The sequence below is a fragment of the Cervus elaphus genome, chromosome 1 (genome assembly GCF_910594005.1).
Source record: "Cervus elaphus chromosome 1, mCerEla1.1, whole genome shotgun sequence".
Classification (NCBI taxonomy): domain Eukaryota; kingdom Metazoa; phylum Chordata; class Mammalia; order Artiodactyla; family Cervidae; genus Cervus; species Cervus elaphus.
The window spans coordinates 34,714,177-34,732,683 of NC_057815.1; the positions used below are offsets into that span (position 1 = coordinate 34,714,177).

General features: G+C 36.0%; 1 protein-coding gene across 5 annotated transcripts in view; it reads right to left on the reverse strand.

Moving 5' to 3' along the window:
- Window positions 1-18,507, reverse strand: part of ARHGAP20 (Rho GTPase activating protein 20) — a 196,795-nt gene that overhangs the window by 42,921 nt on the left and 135,367 nt on the right. For 4 of the 5 annotated variants that reach the window (XM_043898804.1, XM_043898823.1, XM_043898795.1 and 1 more), the window contains 5 exons: window positions 15,301-15,342; window positions 14,281-14,365; window positions 11,668-11,745; window positions 6,278-6,344; window positions 3,733-3,921 (listed from right to left, as the gene is read on the reverse strand). In XM_043898804.1, the coding sequence (XP_043754739.1) occupies window positions 3,733-3,921; window positions 6,278-6,344; window positions 11,668-11,745; window positions 14,281-14,365; window positions 15,301-15,342 (461 nt within the window). The remainder of the gene's footprint in view (window positions 1-3,732; window positions 3,922-6,277; window positions 6,345-11,667; window positions 11,746-14,280; window positions 14,366-15,300; window positions 15,343-18,507) is intronic. The other variant, XM_043898833.1, reaches the window with a different exon arrangement.

Sequence of the window (18,507 nt, forward strand, 5' to 3'; positions counted from 1 at the left end):
CTTTTCCAGGGGATCTTTCCAATCCAGGGATCGAACAGGGGGTCTCCTGCATTGCAGGTGGATTCTTTACCAGCTAGGCTACCAGGGAATGTACCAGCTGAGCTACCAATGGAATATTCAGTTCAGTTCAGTTCGGTTGCTCAGTCATGTCCGACTCTTTGTGACCTCATGAACCGCAGCACGCCAGGCCTCCCTGTCCATCACCAACTCCCGGAGTCCACCCAAACTCATGTCCATTGAGACGGTGATGCCATCCAACCATCTCATCCTCTGTTGTCCCCTTCTCCTCCTGCCCTCCATCTTTCCCAGCATCAGGATCTTTTCCAATGAGTCAGCTCTTCGCATCAGGTGGCCAAAGTATTGGAGTTTTAGCTGAAGCTGAAACTGATGTTGAAACATCAGTCCTTCCAATGAACACCAGGACTGATCTCTTTTAGGATGGACTGGTTGGATCTCCTTGTAGTCCAAGGGACTCTCAAGAGTCTTCTCCAACACCACAGTTCAAAAGCATCAATTTTTCAGTGCTCAGCTTTCTTTATAGCCCAACTCTCACATCCATACATGACCACTGGAAAAACCATAGCCTTGACTAGATGGACCTTTGTTGACAAAGTAATGTCTCTGCTTTTTAATATGCTATCTAGATTAGTCATAACTTTCCTTCCAAGGAGTAAGTGTCTTTTAATTTGATGGCTGCAGTGACCATCTGCAGTGATTTTGGAGCCCAAAAAATATCACTCAGGCATAAATAGGAACACAACTGGGTCATTTGTAGAGATGTGGATAAACTAGAGGCTGTCATATAGGATGAAGTATGTCAGAAAGTGTAAAACAAATATTGTATATTAATACATATAAGTGAAATCTGAAGAAATTGGTATAGATGATCTTATTTAAGCAGAAATAAAAACACAGATGTAGGGCATAAACATACGGATACCAAGGGGGAAGGTTGGGTGTGATGAACTGGGAGATTGGGATTGACATATATAAACTATTGACACTGTGTATAAAGTAGATAACCAATGAGAATCTATAACTCTACTCAATGCTCTGTGGTGATGCAAATGGGAAAGAAATAAAAAGAGAGGGGATAAATGTATATGTACAGCTGATTCACTTTGCTGTATAGTAGAAACTAATACAACGATGCAAAGCAACTGTACTCCAATAAAAATTTAAAAAGTTATATACTTGTAGAATGATACATCAGTATTTGGCAGCACCTATGTGTGTGAAAGGGTATTTTCAAAGATCATGAAATGTATAAAATATCATTACATCAGAATATTTTACATTTAATTATGATGTGTGCTGTGCTGTGCTGAGTCTCTCAGTCCTGTCTGACTCTTTGTGACCCCATGGACTGTAGCCTGCCCTGCAAGAATACTGTCCAGACAAGAATACTGGAGTGGGTTGCCATGCCCTTCTCCAGGGGATCTTCCCAACCTGGAATACTAATTTTGAACCCCAATTAAGTGAAATGTTATTTCCCCAAAAGAATTATTTTCATTTGTATATCTGTATTACATAAAATTGTACTCAATTATGGGCTTCCTAGGTGGGACAGTGGTAAAGAATCCACCTGCCGATACAGAAGATGTGGGTTCAATCCCTGGGTCGGGAAGGTCCCCTGGAGGAGGAAATGGCAACCTGCTCCAGTATTCTTGCCTGGAAAATCTCTGGACAGAGGAGAATGGCAGGCTATAGTACATGCGGTTGCAAAGATTGGACATGACTGAGTGAGCATGCACGTACTCAAATATTACTACATATTGAATATCATTTGTAAAAATTTTGTGAACTTGTTTTCTGTCTTGTTATGTAAGTACCCACATGATATTCTCAGTTTTGTCTGCTGACTTGCAAATTTTACTACCTGGTCCTTTACAGAGAAAGTCTGTTGATCCCTGATCTAAGTGGTTTCCAGAGTAGTTGCTCTCAAAATCCTCTGTATTAAAAAAACATACAAAACTGGTTCACATATTAATTGTTTAGCTACACAGGTAGTTATCACCATTGATCTATAGTTACTCCATTTATTATGAATCATTTTATAGCTGCAACTATTATTATCTTAACCTTTAACAGGGAGAAACAGAGGATTAATAACTAAAGGCTGCTTACAATTAACTAATCAAATTGTTGGCAGAAATGAGTAAAACCTTCAGGATTCTTGACTCCTGATTATTTTTGTCCAATTAGTTAAAATACACTTATTTTATTTTATTTTATTAACAAGGTACCCACAGAAACAGTTTTGAAAAACATGAGTAATAAAGGTAGAAGAGTAAACTAATATTCTCATCTTAGATATAAAGGCAACATTCCTTTTGTAACTTTAATAAGCACTAACAACAGACCTATTAATAAACTCATTCAACAAATATTTATTGGACACTTTTTTATGTATGCAGAAACTGTTCCAGGTGCTGGGAATATAGCAGTAAACAAAACAGACCAAACTCTCCACCTTCAAGGAGCTCATATTTTAGAGGTTAGAAAACTGTAACATGTCTATAATACCCCTTCAAAATGGCCCAAAGATATGAGTAAATAGCCTTAGAGTTCAAAACCTCAATTTACCACTGCTGGAGGGAGGAGGACTGGGGCAAAGGCAAGATCAGTTTTTATAGCTGCTATCAGCAAGATTAGGGCTTCCCAGGTGGAACAGTGGTAAACAATCTGCCTGCCACTACAGGAGACGTGGGCTGGATCCCTGGGTTGGGAAGATCCGTCGGAGTAGGAAATGGCAACCCACCTCTAATATTCTTGCCTAGAAAATTCTAATGGACAGAGGAGCCTGATGGCCTACAGTCCATGGGGTCGCAAAGAGGTGGACATGACTGAGCCTGCCTGCACGCAACGTCAGCAATATTAAGGAGTTTTAGACCAATGACTTCAATGAAGTATAAAATCTAAGGCTAGGTCATCAACAGAAAGGGACAGTGCTGGACATGCACGTGTTGGGGGATGAGTATAAAACAACGGCCACTGTTGACAGGTTTCTCCAGTTTTCTCAAACCAACAAAAGCAGCTACAAAAATTAAGCACCAATTTTCCACTACCCCACTCAACACTTTTTGGCATGATATATTTTCTTCTATTTTTTTCACAATATTACTTTCAGATGAGGTGTAAAGCTCAAACCTGAGTTAGAGTAAATTAATGATGGTCCTCCTATGTTGAATATCATTTTTACCATTCTGGAGTCTTTATTATGGGGTGGATAAGGGATGGCTACATTCAGAGGGATTAGCAGAATACCAAGAGATTTCTGTGGAAATCGTTGCAATCTTTACGTACCTATCAGTAGCAGGATCCAGGTCGGGCATTAGAGTCTCCTGACACGCATCACTGACAGCCTCCTTTTTATAAGGTGACCATTTGGGGGAACGCACAGTGCAATGTATTACAGTACAAAGGAAGCATTGAAGCACCTGCAGCATAGACTGGTGCCTTTGACTCTGCAGTGGACATAAGGTTAAAGGGGAAAGAATAGCGAAGAAAGAAGGAACAGACTCTACTGCAGTTATTAACTGCTGATTACAAGTCATTCAGCTCTACCACTAATTTCTAAAACCATCATCTAAAACTCCATCTTTCCTTCAAAACACTTTGCAAATTTAAAAGAAAAAATATTTCATCTGGCTGAAAGGCCAAGAACTTTTTTTGCTTTTAGGAATGAAAAGTTTTGCTAAGAAAGGCTCTATGAGGGAGGAGAAAACTCACCACTCAGCTGCTGGGTCACCGCCAGGCGGCTGGGCTTCAGGATGAACTGACACTGCATCTCTCGGGGCAGCTGCTCCATGAGGAAGGGCTCTTGGAAGTTGGAAGGGGTGGGGGAGTCCTTTGATCCTTGTGTCAGGAGTGCAGTGTCTCGAAGATGGCTCATTTTAATTCCATAGGGATATTCATGCCCTACAGAGAGAAAAAAACGTCTAAGTGTAGACTTTAGGCAGACTGACACTGTGAATGTGTGTGCTACATACTGGAATGTACTGCAATTTGCTCCTGGGACTTTTGGTATAAAGAATCCTTTTGTTGACTTAATGATCACCACGCACACTCTCACAGCTGGAGACCAGTGCATGATGCAGGTGGCCCAACCAGAGTCGTTTATTTTTGGAGTGCGGAGGGAAGAAAGCAAAGAGAAAAAAATGTCTTTAAAGAGTATCTTGTTTGGGAATGCACAGATTAGTCTGTGAGTTGCATAATGTTGACTATGCTCACATCTGCGAACATATTTAAAGGCACTCTAGTTTCTCCTTTGACATTAACTGTATTCTGTAAATTTTCAGTCAATTCTTGACCTCTCTCAGACTTAAATCCATGACTTAAAATATTTACCCTACCTATCACATAGCATTATAAGGACCAAATAAGTAAACCTTAGAATTCATATTTTTTAAATAATAAGGGCAAAAACTATATATTTCAGGCATCACTATTATTACCGTTATTCAACACAAGATATCTTTCTAAAAAAGACATTTTATACTTTTTATTAGTTATATAATTAGTCACGCAATAGCCAAAGGACTGGTTTGTTTGATTTATGTTTCCTTCCCACTACTGCACCCTGAGGTCGTTATTCAAAGGCAAGAATTAGAAGGAAGACTGCAGGGTATTAGAAACACAGAGACAAGATTTAAAAAGTAATTTTCAAACTAGAAAAACTAAACTCTACGTCGACTCTGCATCTGACTGCAACATGATTTTTTTGTTCTTTAGTACTTTTAAGCAGCTGCATTTTCTCAATTATTCCTCAAGTACCATTGTGCTGTAGATCTAGTTTACTTTTTAAAGAGAGTAAATTCTCTTGTATCCCTTATTTCTCACTGAATGTAACTCCGTGAACTCTTTTCTTTCCATCTGGCATAGGCATACATTGTCAATGCTCCATTAACATCAAGTACCACAGCAACTTCCAGGGATTAAGGCAAAAAAAAAAAAAAGGACTTCTATGACAGCAATAAAGCCAAGTCAATTTATCAAAATAGCCAATAGCTAACATACAATTGAAGTTTGCAAGGCATCTTAAAATATGAAGTGGAGAACTGTTGTTAAGGAACAATCATGTTTCATGTCCCATGGTTTTTTTAGTGAGAGTTAGAAATGAAGCTTAAAGCTGTTTTAAGCCTGAGAGTTACCATCTGAACAGTTTTAATTAAATTAATATATTTTATTAAAGCAATTATTTTAAGTACTCATTTGGCTTTTAATCCCAGCTTTAATTGTTGCTTACTGACTTTTATAAAATGTCAACATTAAGAAACTGGAAATGCAATGAAGTTTTTGTCCCCAGCTATGTGCATAATGACTTGTTTTAAGTCTGAGAACATACATTTCACAGAAAAGTTTGATTTCAGATTACTCAGATTGCTTGAAACCTGAATTACACAGTAGTGATCTCCACAGGTAAATGAAAAGAGAACATGAGATAACTCATATGATATGCTTTGCACAATGTCCGGCAGGTAGTAAGCATTTAAAAATTATTAACAGAACTCTCATCAACTATGGTTATCATCTCAGTATCTGCTACAGATTCTCTCCTTTAATGTAATCGGTTTTTTTCTGTTAACCACACTGAATGACCTCACTTATCAAGAATATTTTTTAGCGAAATCAACTTAAGTAAGGTGAGGTGATAAATCATTTATCAATAATTCTTCAAATGCTGGACAATTTGACTACAGAAACAGCAAAGTAGTTAGTAAAGGTAGTAGTTACTGCCAAGTTAGTCAATGAGGATATTTAGGAATCTAAGTGGCTTAATTTCATTGTCTTTATGATGCCTACGAAAGCTCCTGGTGCAGGGCAGATGTTAAACACTCACTGACCGACTGAGCCATGACTGGATCATAGACAGTCTTCCACAGAGGCAAGTAGTAGGTAGGAAAGGGAACAGGAAATTAAAAAATCTAAACATGAAAAATAAATATATATGGAAAAGGAGTAACAACATATATTGCCTTTTTCAGAAAAAATTTTTAAAAAGTTGACAAGATAGTTCTCTTTGTAAAGAAAAAAAAGGAGGAAAATTCACATTTCTCTTTCCAACTATATCGTTAGCTGCTTGAATAAAGAGATATCATTTGTCTGGCACATAGAAAACACTTGATAGGCATCTATTAAATTAACACATGAATATTATAGAAGATTTAATATTTAATAGTATTTAAGCTTAGGACTATATAGTTAATTTGCTGAGACATTTAGAATTATAATTAATTCACAATCAATTCTGTCTTATATCTTCATAGAAACTTACCAATAAGTGGGTATGGTGCCTCTTCTTTGCCAGAATTGACCCATAACTGGTACTCTCTCTCAGAGCCCTTGGAGATAAAAGAATTAACAATAATTCTTCACATTTGGTAAATGAATGAGAATACATTTTTTGGGCATTTTTATGTTTTGCCAAAAAAAAGGGGGGCAATATAAATGCTTTTAAGCTTCATAGTGGGTGGATATGGCTTTTGAAGATGGTAGTGCTGATTCTGTAACCCATCTCTCCCTCTCTAAACCCTAACAGAGGACTCATTTTTACCTAGTGATGAGGAGGGATCCATCGACTGTAACAGAATCAGGCCCTCACTATTATGGATAGCCCACAGAATATGAAATCATATATATGCTCTTTCACAAAGTAAGAAGAAACTTCTTGGTTTTCTGAAAGGTTAACCAATCTTCTTCAGAGTTCTAACTTCTGCTTCTCTGAACTTCTCAAAGAATATTGGATTTAATCTACAACATGCCCCTGCAAAGACAGCTTTATATCCAGAAAGCTACAACCTTGCTGTGTCTGTGATGAAAAAGTAAAATCTCAAAGGTATTAGTTTAGCTGCTTCTGAGTGGAAGGAGAAGAATGACCATGGGGCTCTGAGAAGAGAGACAGGTAGCCGGCACAGTCTATACTGGCTTTACTTTGGGCGAGTCCAGTCCTGGGGACAGAAAGGACAAGAACTCTGGCTAGAGAATAGGCCTAGTTATGGGGAACAATGAAACTGTTCACTAGTAGAATTACAACCCAGCAATATTTAAAATCCCACTTGAAAGAAACAAATTATACAGACTTTGCTGTATCCTTTAGAAGAGGATAAAGCAAAAATGTTTTAAATGAAACTAGAACAGATGGGCAATATTTAATATTCTTACCTTTATCTTCTAATTAAAAATCATGACCCTGACCTTATAATGGAGGGTCCTGGCAAAGAGATTATATCTCCCACTGCCCTCCCCTACTCCATCATGTCCTTCACTGTCTCCTAGTCAAAAAACTTTACTGCAAACAGGAAGAGCAATTTAGTAAAAATCCTTTCTTATTTTGTAGTGTCTGAAAACACTTTACAATCTCCAACCTAACCACCTAACAACCAAACAGCCTGAATTCCTAATTATACTGAACAGAAATATTTTTGGTATGATGAGACTGATCACTTTATCCAGAAGAAAAGCATAAATAAGAAAACAAATGTCATTAATTAATTCATCTCTCCCCTTTCCCTTTAAACTATTTATTCTCTTCTAATGTATAATATAAGCTTATATAAGAAATCAATGCAGAGGTGTCTGCTTTATCCAGTGCATATATATTTAATTATATCTTAAATATACTATTAAATTTAACTAAAATAAATCTGACTTATTATTATTCTTAATTTTGGTTGCCCTGAGTTTTTAAGGGCTTATAATTGCAATGTGTAAAAGCAAACAGAAACAGTTAAGACTACGGCATGTCTTTAATACATCTTAGCAACACTACATTTTTATATTTATGGAGAAGCTCACTCAAGAAATGATGTTGTTTAAGTGCTTCCTTTAGTTCCATCCTTCTGAGAGTCATTTCCTTTAATACAAATACCCACTATGTGGTTTTTATATACTGGTAGGGAGAACATGAGAACTTTCCAACTCTCTTTCCCTACCTCATCCTCAAACATTCCAATCTTCTCTATTAATAAAATTTCAAAAACTCACCATTGCCCCATGAAACAGAAAGAAGCAGAAGCTAAAAGCAAAACAAGGGAAAATGTGGTGTGCATGCTAAAATCCTTTAAAATCCATGGTCTAATGCAAAGCTTATTTTTAAATTTACCAGTTCATTTGGAGGTAGCATCAACCTCATCTTTTGGACCTGCAGCCACTGAATATGGTTACTAACTATATGTTCTTTATGTAAAAATTCTATTGTAGAGAAAATCCTTCAGAATCCATCATTCTAAGACTGATTGAGTCTTGGTATAATAAGTGAATAATCAGGTAAGGAAGAACCAGGAGAGGAGATAGGAAAATAACAGTTACATAGTGACAAGTGAAAAGAGGAAAATAACAGTTACATAGTGAAAAGTGAAAAGAGGGGAAAGAGGTTGAAACTTTCTATTAAGAATTTTATATCAAAAAACCCTAACTGTATATGTATAGCATATAATACTAAAATGCACATTATCATTCTAATATTGTAGTCTAAACTTATGCTTTTTAGTTAACACAAGTTATAAAATGGGAATGGAAGAAGAGCGCTCAATATTAAGCTAATATTAAAACTTTACTGTTCCAGGTGAAAGACCTATACACTGAAAACTATATAGTATCAATAGAAGAAACTGAAGATGATATAAATAAATGACAAAATAACTCTTGTTCATTGAATGGAAGAACTAATATTGCTAAAATGTCCATACTACCCAAAGAACAGACATCTTAAATGTAATCCTTATCAAAATATGGGCTTCCCAGGTGGCACTAGTGGTAAGAAGCCCACCGGCCAATGCAGGAAACATGAGAGATGCAGGTTTGATCCCTGGGTTGGGAAGATTCCCTAGAGGAGGGTGTGGCAACCCACTCCAGTATTGTTGCCTGGAGAATCCCATGGACAGAGGAGCCTGGAGGGCTATGGTCCATAAGGTCACAAAGAGTCAGACACGACTAAAGCGACTTAGCATGCATGCATGCATTCACACGCTATCAAAATACACACATTTTTTCACAGAACTAGAATAAATAATCCTAAAATTTGTATGGAACCACAAAAGACCTCAGATAGCCAAAGCAATCTTGGGAAAAAAAAATGCTCCTTGACTTCAAATGATACTAAAAAGCTATAGTAATCACAACTGTTATGATACCGGCACAAAAATACACACAAAGATTAATGCAACAGAACAGAGGACCCAGAAATAAACTCACGTGTACATGGTCAATTAGTCTACAACAAAGAATGAAAGAATATACAACAGGGAAAATGAAGTCTCTTCAATAAGTGGTATTGGGAAAACAAAGACAGCTACATGTGAAAAATGAAATAAGAATATTTCCCCTAACATGTACAAAAATAAATTCAAAATGGATTGAAGGCCTAAAGGTCAAGAACTGAAAAACAAAAACTCCTAGAAGAGAACATAAGCAGAACACTTTTAAAATCATAACAATGTTTTTTTTGGATCTATCTCCTAAGGCAAAATGAATAAAAACAAAAATAAAGAAATAAGATCTCATTAAATTAGTAGAATCTTTGGCATAGCAAAGGAAACCAGTGACAAAACAAAAAGATAACCTACAGAATGGGAGAAGATATTTGGAAATGATATGACCAATAAGGGGTTTAAATCCATATTTACACAGCTCATACAAATCAATATCAAAAAACCAATCCAACTCTCAAATGGGCAGAAGACCTGAACAGACATTTTTCCAAAGATGACTTGCAGGTGGCTAGCTAACAGGCACAAGAAAAGATGACCAACATCACTAATTATCAGAGAAATGCAAATCAAAACAATGAGATATTACCTCACACCTTTAAGAAAGGTTATCAGGACTTCTCTGGTGGCCACTGATTAAGAATCTGGCTTGCAAATACAGGAGGTGTGGGTTTGATCCCTGGTCAGGAAACTAAGATTCCACCTGACACAAAGAAAGTAGCTATGCACAGCAACTGCTGAAGCCTGCACGCTCTGAGCCTGTGCGACTCTAGAGAGCCCCTATGTCACAGCTAACACCCAATGCAGCTAAAGAAATAAATACTAACAACTGTTATTGGAATAACTGGACATTCAAATGCAAAAACAAAACAAAAAAAGGCTATCAGCAAAACAACCACAAATAACAAAAGTGTTCAAAGATGCAGAGAAAAAAGAATCTTTGTACATTGCTGGTGAAAATGTAAACTGGTGCAGCCCTGGTGGAAACAGTATGGAGGTTCCTCAAAAAACTACAACTACCATGAGATTCAGTCATCCCACTCCCGTGTATATATTCAAAGAAAACAGAAACACTAATTTGAAGAGATATATACACCCCAATGTTCACAGTGGCATTGCTTATAATAGCCTAGATATTGAAGCAATCCAAATGTCAATCAATAGATAAATGGATGAAGAATATGTGGTATATGTGTGTATAAATAACAGAATGCTACTCAGCCATAAATAAAAATGAAAATTTTGTCATTTGCAACACAGCATAGACAGACCTGGAGGGTATTGTGCTTACTGAAATAAGTTAAGACAGAGAAGGGCAAATACTGCATGCACTCATTCATATGTAAAATCCAAAAAAAAAAAAAAAAAACCCAAAAAACCCATCCCAAATGAAAAGATACAGCAAAAGAAGAACAGACATAGCAAGAACAAACTACTGTTACCAATTAGTAGAAGGTTAGGGGGAAGGGCAAGGTAGGTGAAGGGGATTACGAGGTGTAAAACTACTAGGTATGAATAAACTAAGATACATGGATGCAATGTATAGCACAGGGAATATAGCTAATATTTTACAGTAACTGTATGCTGAAGAATCAATGCTTTTGAACGGTGGTGTTGGGGAAGACTCTTGAGAGTCCCTTGGACTGCAAGGAGATCCAACCAGTCCATCCTAAAGGAAATCAGTTCTGGGTGTTCACTGGAAGGACTGATGTTGAAGCTGAAACTCCAATACTTTGGCCACCTGATGCAAAGAACTCACTCATTTGAAAAGATGCTGATGCTGGGAAAGATTGAGGGCGGGAGGAGAAAGGGATGCCAGAGGATGAGGTGGTTGGATGGCATCACTGACTCAATGGACATGAGTTTGAGTAAACTCTGGGAGCTGGTGATGGACAGGGAGGTCTGGAATGCTGTGATTCATGGGGTCGCAGAGTCGGACACGACTGAGAGACTGAACTGAACTGATATGGAGTATAATCCATAAAAACATCAAATCACTATGTTGTATACTTGAAACTAATACAATATTGTAATTCAATTATAGTTCAATTCAAAAGAAAACAAAACTCTTAAAAAGAATAAAAAACTGTTGTCATTATTTTCCATATTTTTGGGAACAAACTATGACTTTTGTACCTCTGAGAATCAGCTGTCTTATGATGGAAGGGATAGTATTTATAATAATTTAAAGTATCAGATAAAGGGTTTCCCTGGTGGCTCAGATGGTAAAGAATCACCTGCAGTGAGTGAGACCTGGGTTCAATCCCTGGGTTGGGAAGATCCCCTGGAGGAGGGCATGGCAACCCACTCCAGTATTCTTGCCTGGAGAATCCCCATGGACAGATGAGCCTGGTGGTCTACAGTCCATGGTGTTGCAAAGAGTCAGACACAACTGAGTGGCTAAGCACAAAGCATCCAAGTTTGTTTTTAATTAAGAATATCTAGCAGAGTAACTTACAGTTATCCCTAGCATTGGTAGTGACATGTTGATAACTTCATTTGCTGTATCTGAATTCGTTACTGTTATAGTTTTAGACTGTGGAGAAAAAAAGAAATACAGATATAAATAAAGGATTTTAAACCTGGGGAACAAATAATTATTGTCAAATGATTATCCACACGCAAATCTTGATTTCAAGTGCTGACAAAGTACCACTTAGGTAGAACACAAATCCTTGATTATAATTTATTTTCATTCAATTTTTATATTATTCCTTTTAATAAAACATCTCTTCCTCTTAAAATATGACTCAAAATATGAGACCTTCAGCAAGAAAGAAAAAGAATAAATATAGTTCAGAGAGATTACATGGACCACTCTCGAAACCAAACAAAAAAGTCAGAGAGGCTGGTCCTCTGCATCATGTCTGTGACTATTTCCATAGAGCAACATGCAATAAGCAAGGGAGAACATTAGACTACTTTCTACTTTTTTCTGAGCACTGTTTCACAGCGTGGGTTTTCATTTCTTTGTATGGTAAAAAGTCAGTTTAGGTAAAATCAGAATAAGAACTGGTTACAAAAGACATTTAAAGTTTGGAATAAAAAAACACTATTTATTGAGCACTTTCTGTATGTCAGGCACTGTGGCTGCTGAGATTTTCACTGCTGAAATGTGAAGAGGCCTTAAAACCAAAGAGTCTGGCAAATAAACCGAACATTTTAGAAAACTCAATGCTGTTACCAACTCTGCTACTGAATACAGTATCTATAATATCCCTGTGTTAAATGCTCAACTACACTGAGAGATTACTGCTTAAAAAGAAATAGTTCACAACAAGAGAAACAGAATTAATGAGATTACCTACAGAGTTCACTGCATTATAAGACATTACTTAAAAATCAGACAATGCTATGCTATCAAAAAAGAAATAAATATTGGGAGTTTGGGATGACACATACGCACTGCAATATTTAAAACAGATAACCAACAAGGACCTATTATATAGCACAAGGGACTCTGCTCAATAGTCTTTAATAAACTAAGAGGGAAAAGAATTTGAGAAAGTATAGATACATGTGTATGTAAACTGAATCACTTTGCTGTACGCTTGAAACTAGCACAACACTGTTAAATCACTCAACTATACTCCATTATAAAATAAACATTAAAGAAGTATTTACTGTGCACATAGGTAGATTTTACATATTTTAATTATCAGATAAATAAGCAATTAGTGCTGTGTCCCTGATAAGGCTTAAATGGCACAAATAAGTAAAAGAAATGGAAACAGAATGATCTAAAAATAAAGCTAAGTGAAATCCACTGATAACTCATCACTTATCTATCATTGTATTTATTCTCTATAAATATAATAATAAATTGCTTTGAAATTCGTTCATATATCATATCATAAACTGATTTCAAACTGCGTTCCTTATAGTTTCAAGGATTAAGGATTAAGCAAAAGTATCAGAAATGAACAGGGGAAGCTCAGTGTTTGTCAGAAAGACTATCCTATCATAGTATCAGAAAGATCTATCCTATAATACTAATAATCACTCCCAAAGTGTCTGGTTTCTAAAATAATGATTTTTCTTAATATTAGGTACATATGCTCAAAATAGTAATTACAGGACTTTTTTTTTTCTTGCATGCATCTCTGGTAGAAAAAACAAATGAATTTTTAGCAGATATGGGTTCTTTGGCTAGTAAACAAAATAATAGCGACTTAACTGAGCATGTGGCTATTTTTTCCCACATTAGCAGAATTCACTAACAAGTTGTGCACAACCAAAGGCCAAGGATAACGAATGCTTCTCATACATGCACTCCTATTTGGGGGAAATCACTCTGGAAGCAGGGCTCCCTGTAAGGAGACTCTTGCCACGAAGCAACTTCAGAGAGCAAAAGACTGTGTCATATCATCACAAACTCAAGCAGGGTACAAGTGATAAAACAGGGCTGCTGAGAAGTGCGACAATCGACAGTATCATAAAAATGCTCACTTCTACGTTGTGCATCACTGATAACACCTTGGACTATATTTCAGTCATAAAATTGCACATAACACCTAGGGCTAAACAAACTTAATTTTTATTTTGACTAAAATGATAAAAACTGTACTGATTCATTAAAAATGTTATCTCTCTTGGCTCATCCATTTATTAACCTGAGGAATTCAATACCTAAAAACTCAAAGAATGAAGAACTTTCCAAAACTCATTCTCAACTTAAGAAGTGACAGGTTGGAAAAATTGCTTAATACTAATAGGAAACATCTCCTTGTGGAAATGTCTTTACTACAAGCCTCTGTGGCTGCTACTGAAAAGATCCAGAGAAGCAATAATGCCAGAAGGAGGACAGGCAATAATCTTACCAAGTGTAAATGCTAAATACTGAGTTAATATAAATTTCTCTCAAATCATTTTCTCTAGGGTTACTTCTCATATATACAAACATACACAGATACCCAGGAAAATATACTTTCTCACAATGTATTTTTCTAAATGCCTACCTTCCACAGCACATACCCAGCCTGTCTGTCTGCCTACCTGTCTCTTTCTCTATCCAGGTGTTCTGCCTTATGCAGGGACTTAGAATTTAATTTTCTGGCTTAGAAACACTTACATAGGCACAATTCCCAATGTCCTTGGCGAAGATTTTGAGGGGAATGCTCTTCGGGTAGTCCTTTTCTTTCTCTAGATTGATGTATCTAATCAAACGCAACAACAACCCAAAACAACACTGAGTCAGATGGATTTTGCTAATGGCTTATTTTTAAAGCATTCTATTTTGCTAATATTTTCAATATATTTATGTGCTATTTTAAAAAAGACAGATGGAAAGACTCAGCAAAGTCAGATTACATTATGGGTTGGAAGAGAATTAAAAAATTTTTTTCTCCGGACATTAGGCATAGGCACAAAGAAGAACAGAGGAGATCCATTTCAAAAGAGGTTTGGGAAGCACAGTCTGGTTAAGGCATCTCTTGGTGATGCTTTCTCCTCAACACTTCCCTACCTTTTCTGGACTGTTCACTCAGCACTTATCTCAGTGATAAGTACAGGAGCATATATACTACTTTACTAGACCAAACCAAAACAATGGCCTTTCACTTCTCATTGAGCTGTATACTTTGGTTGTCTCCGTGCTTGGGAAGGGAGAGCAGAGAGGAAGGACGGAATGACTATGGGAATAAGAGACGAGTCTCAATTGATCATTTTAATTCATACGTTCAAAGGCTGGGATAATAATTAAATTTTGAGGGGCTCAGCAGAAAACTTCCATGTATGGAAACGGAAACAATACATGCTTTGAGGAAACTGTTAGCTCCAAATGGTAGGCTGGGAACACAGAAAGAGATGGGAAAGATTATTGATTAATTTCTGTCTAGAATGATCTAACCAGACCTCAACATTCTCCTTCCTAGTAAGAAAGAAATACATGTAATCAGAGAACATTACTTATAGTAAGCAGTAGCTAATGTACAGTTTAAACAGCTTATTTTGAGGACAAATGAACAATTTCTATTAAGGCGAAGGGGGATAGTTTGGGGCACACTCTTGCAGACAAAACTTTAATTCATTTAATTCATTAAGGTGTAATTATACCTTACAGAATAAAAAAATATATACTAAAAAAAATTACCTTTGAAGGAGAGAGAGCCATTTGTCCTTCTGTTCTGGAGAACTGCAATAAGAAAATGGGAGACAAAATTAAACTATGCAAAATACTTATTTTAACAAATTAAGATTGTCAATTCAGATGGAATACCAACAGCTTGTTACTGATGTGGGTCCACATGACTGAAACCTTGGCATAACTGTGTCCTAAAGAACCCTGAAGTGAAAATGCCTATTAGGAAGAACGACACAGTCAAGCATAGTTTTATTAAAACCTCCTGGATGGATCCCAGACAGACCCACTTCTTTACTTCATGGCTCTTTTACAAGTGGTATACTGATAGTGGAAAAGGTAATTGATTGGGAATTCAAACACCTGGTTTCAAAAATACATGCAAGATGTATCATTATGGGCAAATCACCTAACATCGCTAAGCTTCAACATCCACATCTGTAAAACTGGGGTAATTATCTCAGAGTGTTTTTGTAGTTTTCAGCACCATGCAAATAAAAAATATGTTTCTTTTGAGATTAAAGAGATTAAGGAGAAATTTGGCATATTGATGGAAATATCTTGGCTTAGAAACCAGCTTATTGTCAGCAAAAGAAACATTTATTTCTCTATACATATGGCAGGACTAAAATTTAGCCAATGAATTAATACAAAATTTACTTTTAATTACTATAATCATCTAAGATCAATTCATTTACCACAAATAACTATTAATTTTCTTGCTGAAGTCACTGCTGCATTTAATTCTTAAAGTTAAAAATAAAGTTTATTTCTATATGGTCTTATTACTCATTAGCTCTTAAAATCATATTTCTAACCTTCTCAGAGAAGTTGGAAACACTAGTTATTTTCTTCTTCCAGAAAAATACACTTAACAAACATTTGTAATTTGTTTATTTGTTGCTTAGCAATTTTCCCCATAAGCAATCTCCCAGAATTGGTCATCAGAAGGTGCATTATATCTCTTTTGCCACTGACCAATTTTCATCTTTCATAATGCTTACAATTTTTATGCCTTCTTTCATAAAAGAAGATTTTCTAGGTTCATTAATGTCAAATATTGCATTTATTTAGCAAAAATCTATGTTGGAAAAAATGGGTGAGTTTTCTTTAGACCTTTAAACTTTTTTTCAAAGCAATTAAAGAAAATCACCCCTTTAAACACATAGTACTGTTTTTTAACTTTTTTTTTTGCATATTTTTAAACTTCTAATTGACATGCAAGATACATAAACTGTACAATGCTTAAAAGTACAGTCTGAAAACTTTTTATAAATTGAACATACCCACGTGACTCACACCCAGATTTCACAGAAAACCACCTTGTCAGGTGTCCCCGTGTTCATTTTCAGGCACTAGTTCCCACTATTTGACTTCTAACAAAACAGAACAGTTTTGTTGTTTGAGTACTTCTCATAAATGTAACCACAGTATGTGCTATTTTTGTACACGGCTGCTTTCACTTAGCATTATGTTTGTGAGACATCAATATTACTGTATGTGTTTTTAGCTTGCCCATTCTCATTGCTGTGCAGTGCTCTGTTGTTTGAACACACAGCACACAATTACTCAAAAGGAACACATTTTTAAGTGCATCAGGTTAACTCATTGAAATTGATTTGGTAATCTTGTAGTTCCTCTATCTCTTGCTCTAGGCAAGAATTCAGGACTTCTCTTTCCTTAGTGATTCTTAATCTCAGGCATTTTTATAGAACTAAAAACAGAAGTACTCCAAAATCAAGGTTAGCTCTGAGTTTAATAAGCACCTACGATAAGAGCCAGGAGAGAAGAAAGTGGTGTATCTTAGCAAAAGAAAAAGGGTAAGACAGACGGGAAAGACTCCCTTAAACCTGGGAGAAGACAGAATCTGTTATCCTTAAGAGTTGGCTGGGAACCATATGCCACTCAGTTGAGGTGCCTAATGAAACAAAGACTCCAGAGGAAACGGTTATAAGGAATAAGTGGGGAGGCTTGCTCTTAGGAACTAAGGTTTTTATTTTACATCAATAAGAAACTTGCAGCCCACAAGTGGCAAGGAATCAGAGCACCTCTGGATGTCAAAGAACAACTCTGGGCATAAAAGAAAGTCAGCAGAGATCACAAGAGACTGAAGGTCAGAAGCCTTTCATCTGTTTTGAGGACATCGCATAAGTCTCCTGTGTTCTGGTTCTACCCTAAGAAAACAGGGGTTCCATTAAAGAAGAAAATTTCATTTCCTAAAAGCCTGGCTAAATAGGGGCTCAAGGTAGATTTTAATTTGATCTATACATAAACAGGCTTTTGTGGCATACCTGAGTTTGTAGAATAAGATTCATACTAGGTACCTAAATTAAAATATTATTCTGATTCCTCCTATAGATAGATCATTGTCAGATTTAAATACTTTTGTTATCTTCTGAATAATGGTTCCATTTTATTGTACTGTTCCCACTTTATTATTGTATTTGTCTTCCTATTTTTCTGACAGATATAGACCCTAGCATGAATAGCATCCAAATAGTGAATAAGCGTCCAAATAGTGATAGAGGTAAGAAATTCCTCTTAGTCTTTTTCAAGATGTGGCCTCTTCACCACTTGCCAAGGTAAACCATGGAAAATTCACATTTAATGACCACTCTTCCCCCAATCTGACTTAATTGGGAATTTCTTAGAGATTCTGATAGCTGATGTCAGTCTTTGATTTCAAAGCTATTAGTCTACATTTCTGTTTTCTTATAAATATTAGAGTGACTGGCTATGAAAGACTGCTTCTTGAGCTGCTAACCCAACAGCATTTTAAAGTGATCATGAACTAGATTTTCTTAATGTTTATTTATATAAATGATTTGAGATGTTCTTTACTCCTTAGTAAAGATCCAAGCCACTTTCTTGGATCATTTCACTTTGGGCTGAAAAATTTCTGTCAGCATTTTTGTTTTTGTAGTACAGTTCTGCTGGCAATAAATTCTTAGAGTTTAAAAATTTTTATTTCACTTTCATTTTTGAAGGATATTTTTGCTAGATATAATATTCTAGGTTGAAAGCTTTTTCTTTAAATACCTATTTTTTTAAATTGAAGTATAGTTGAATTTAAATTGAATTCCATTTAACATGTTATAGAAAAATCCAAATGAACTTTGTGGCCAACCCAGTATTATATCTTCTTTACGTGTAAAACACAATGATTGAATATTTTTCTATATTATATCCCATTAAAAGCTACTATATTAATTATAATCC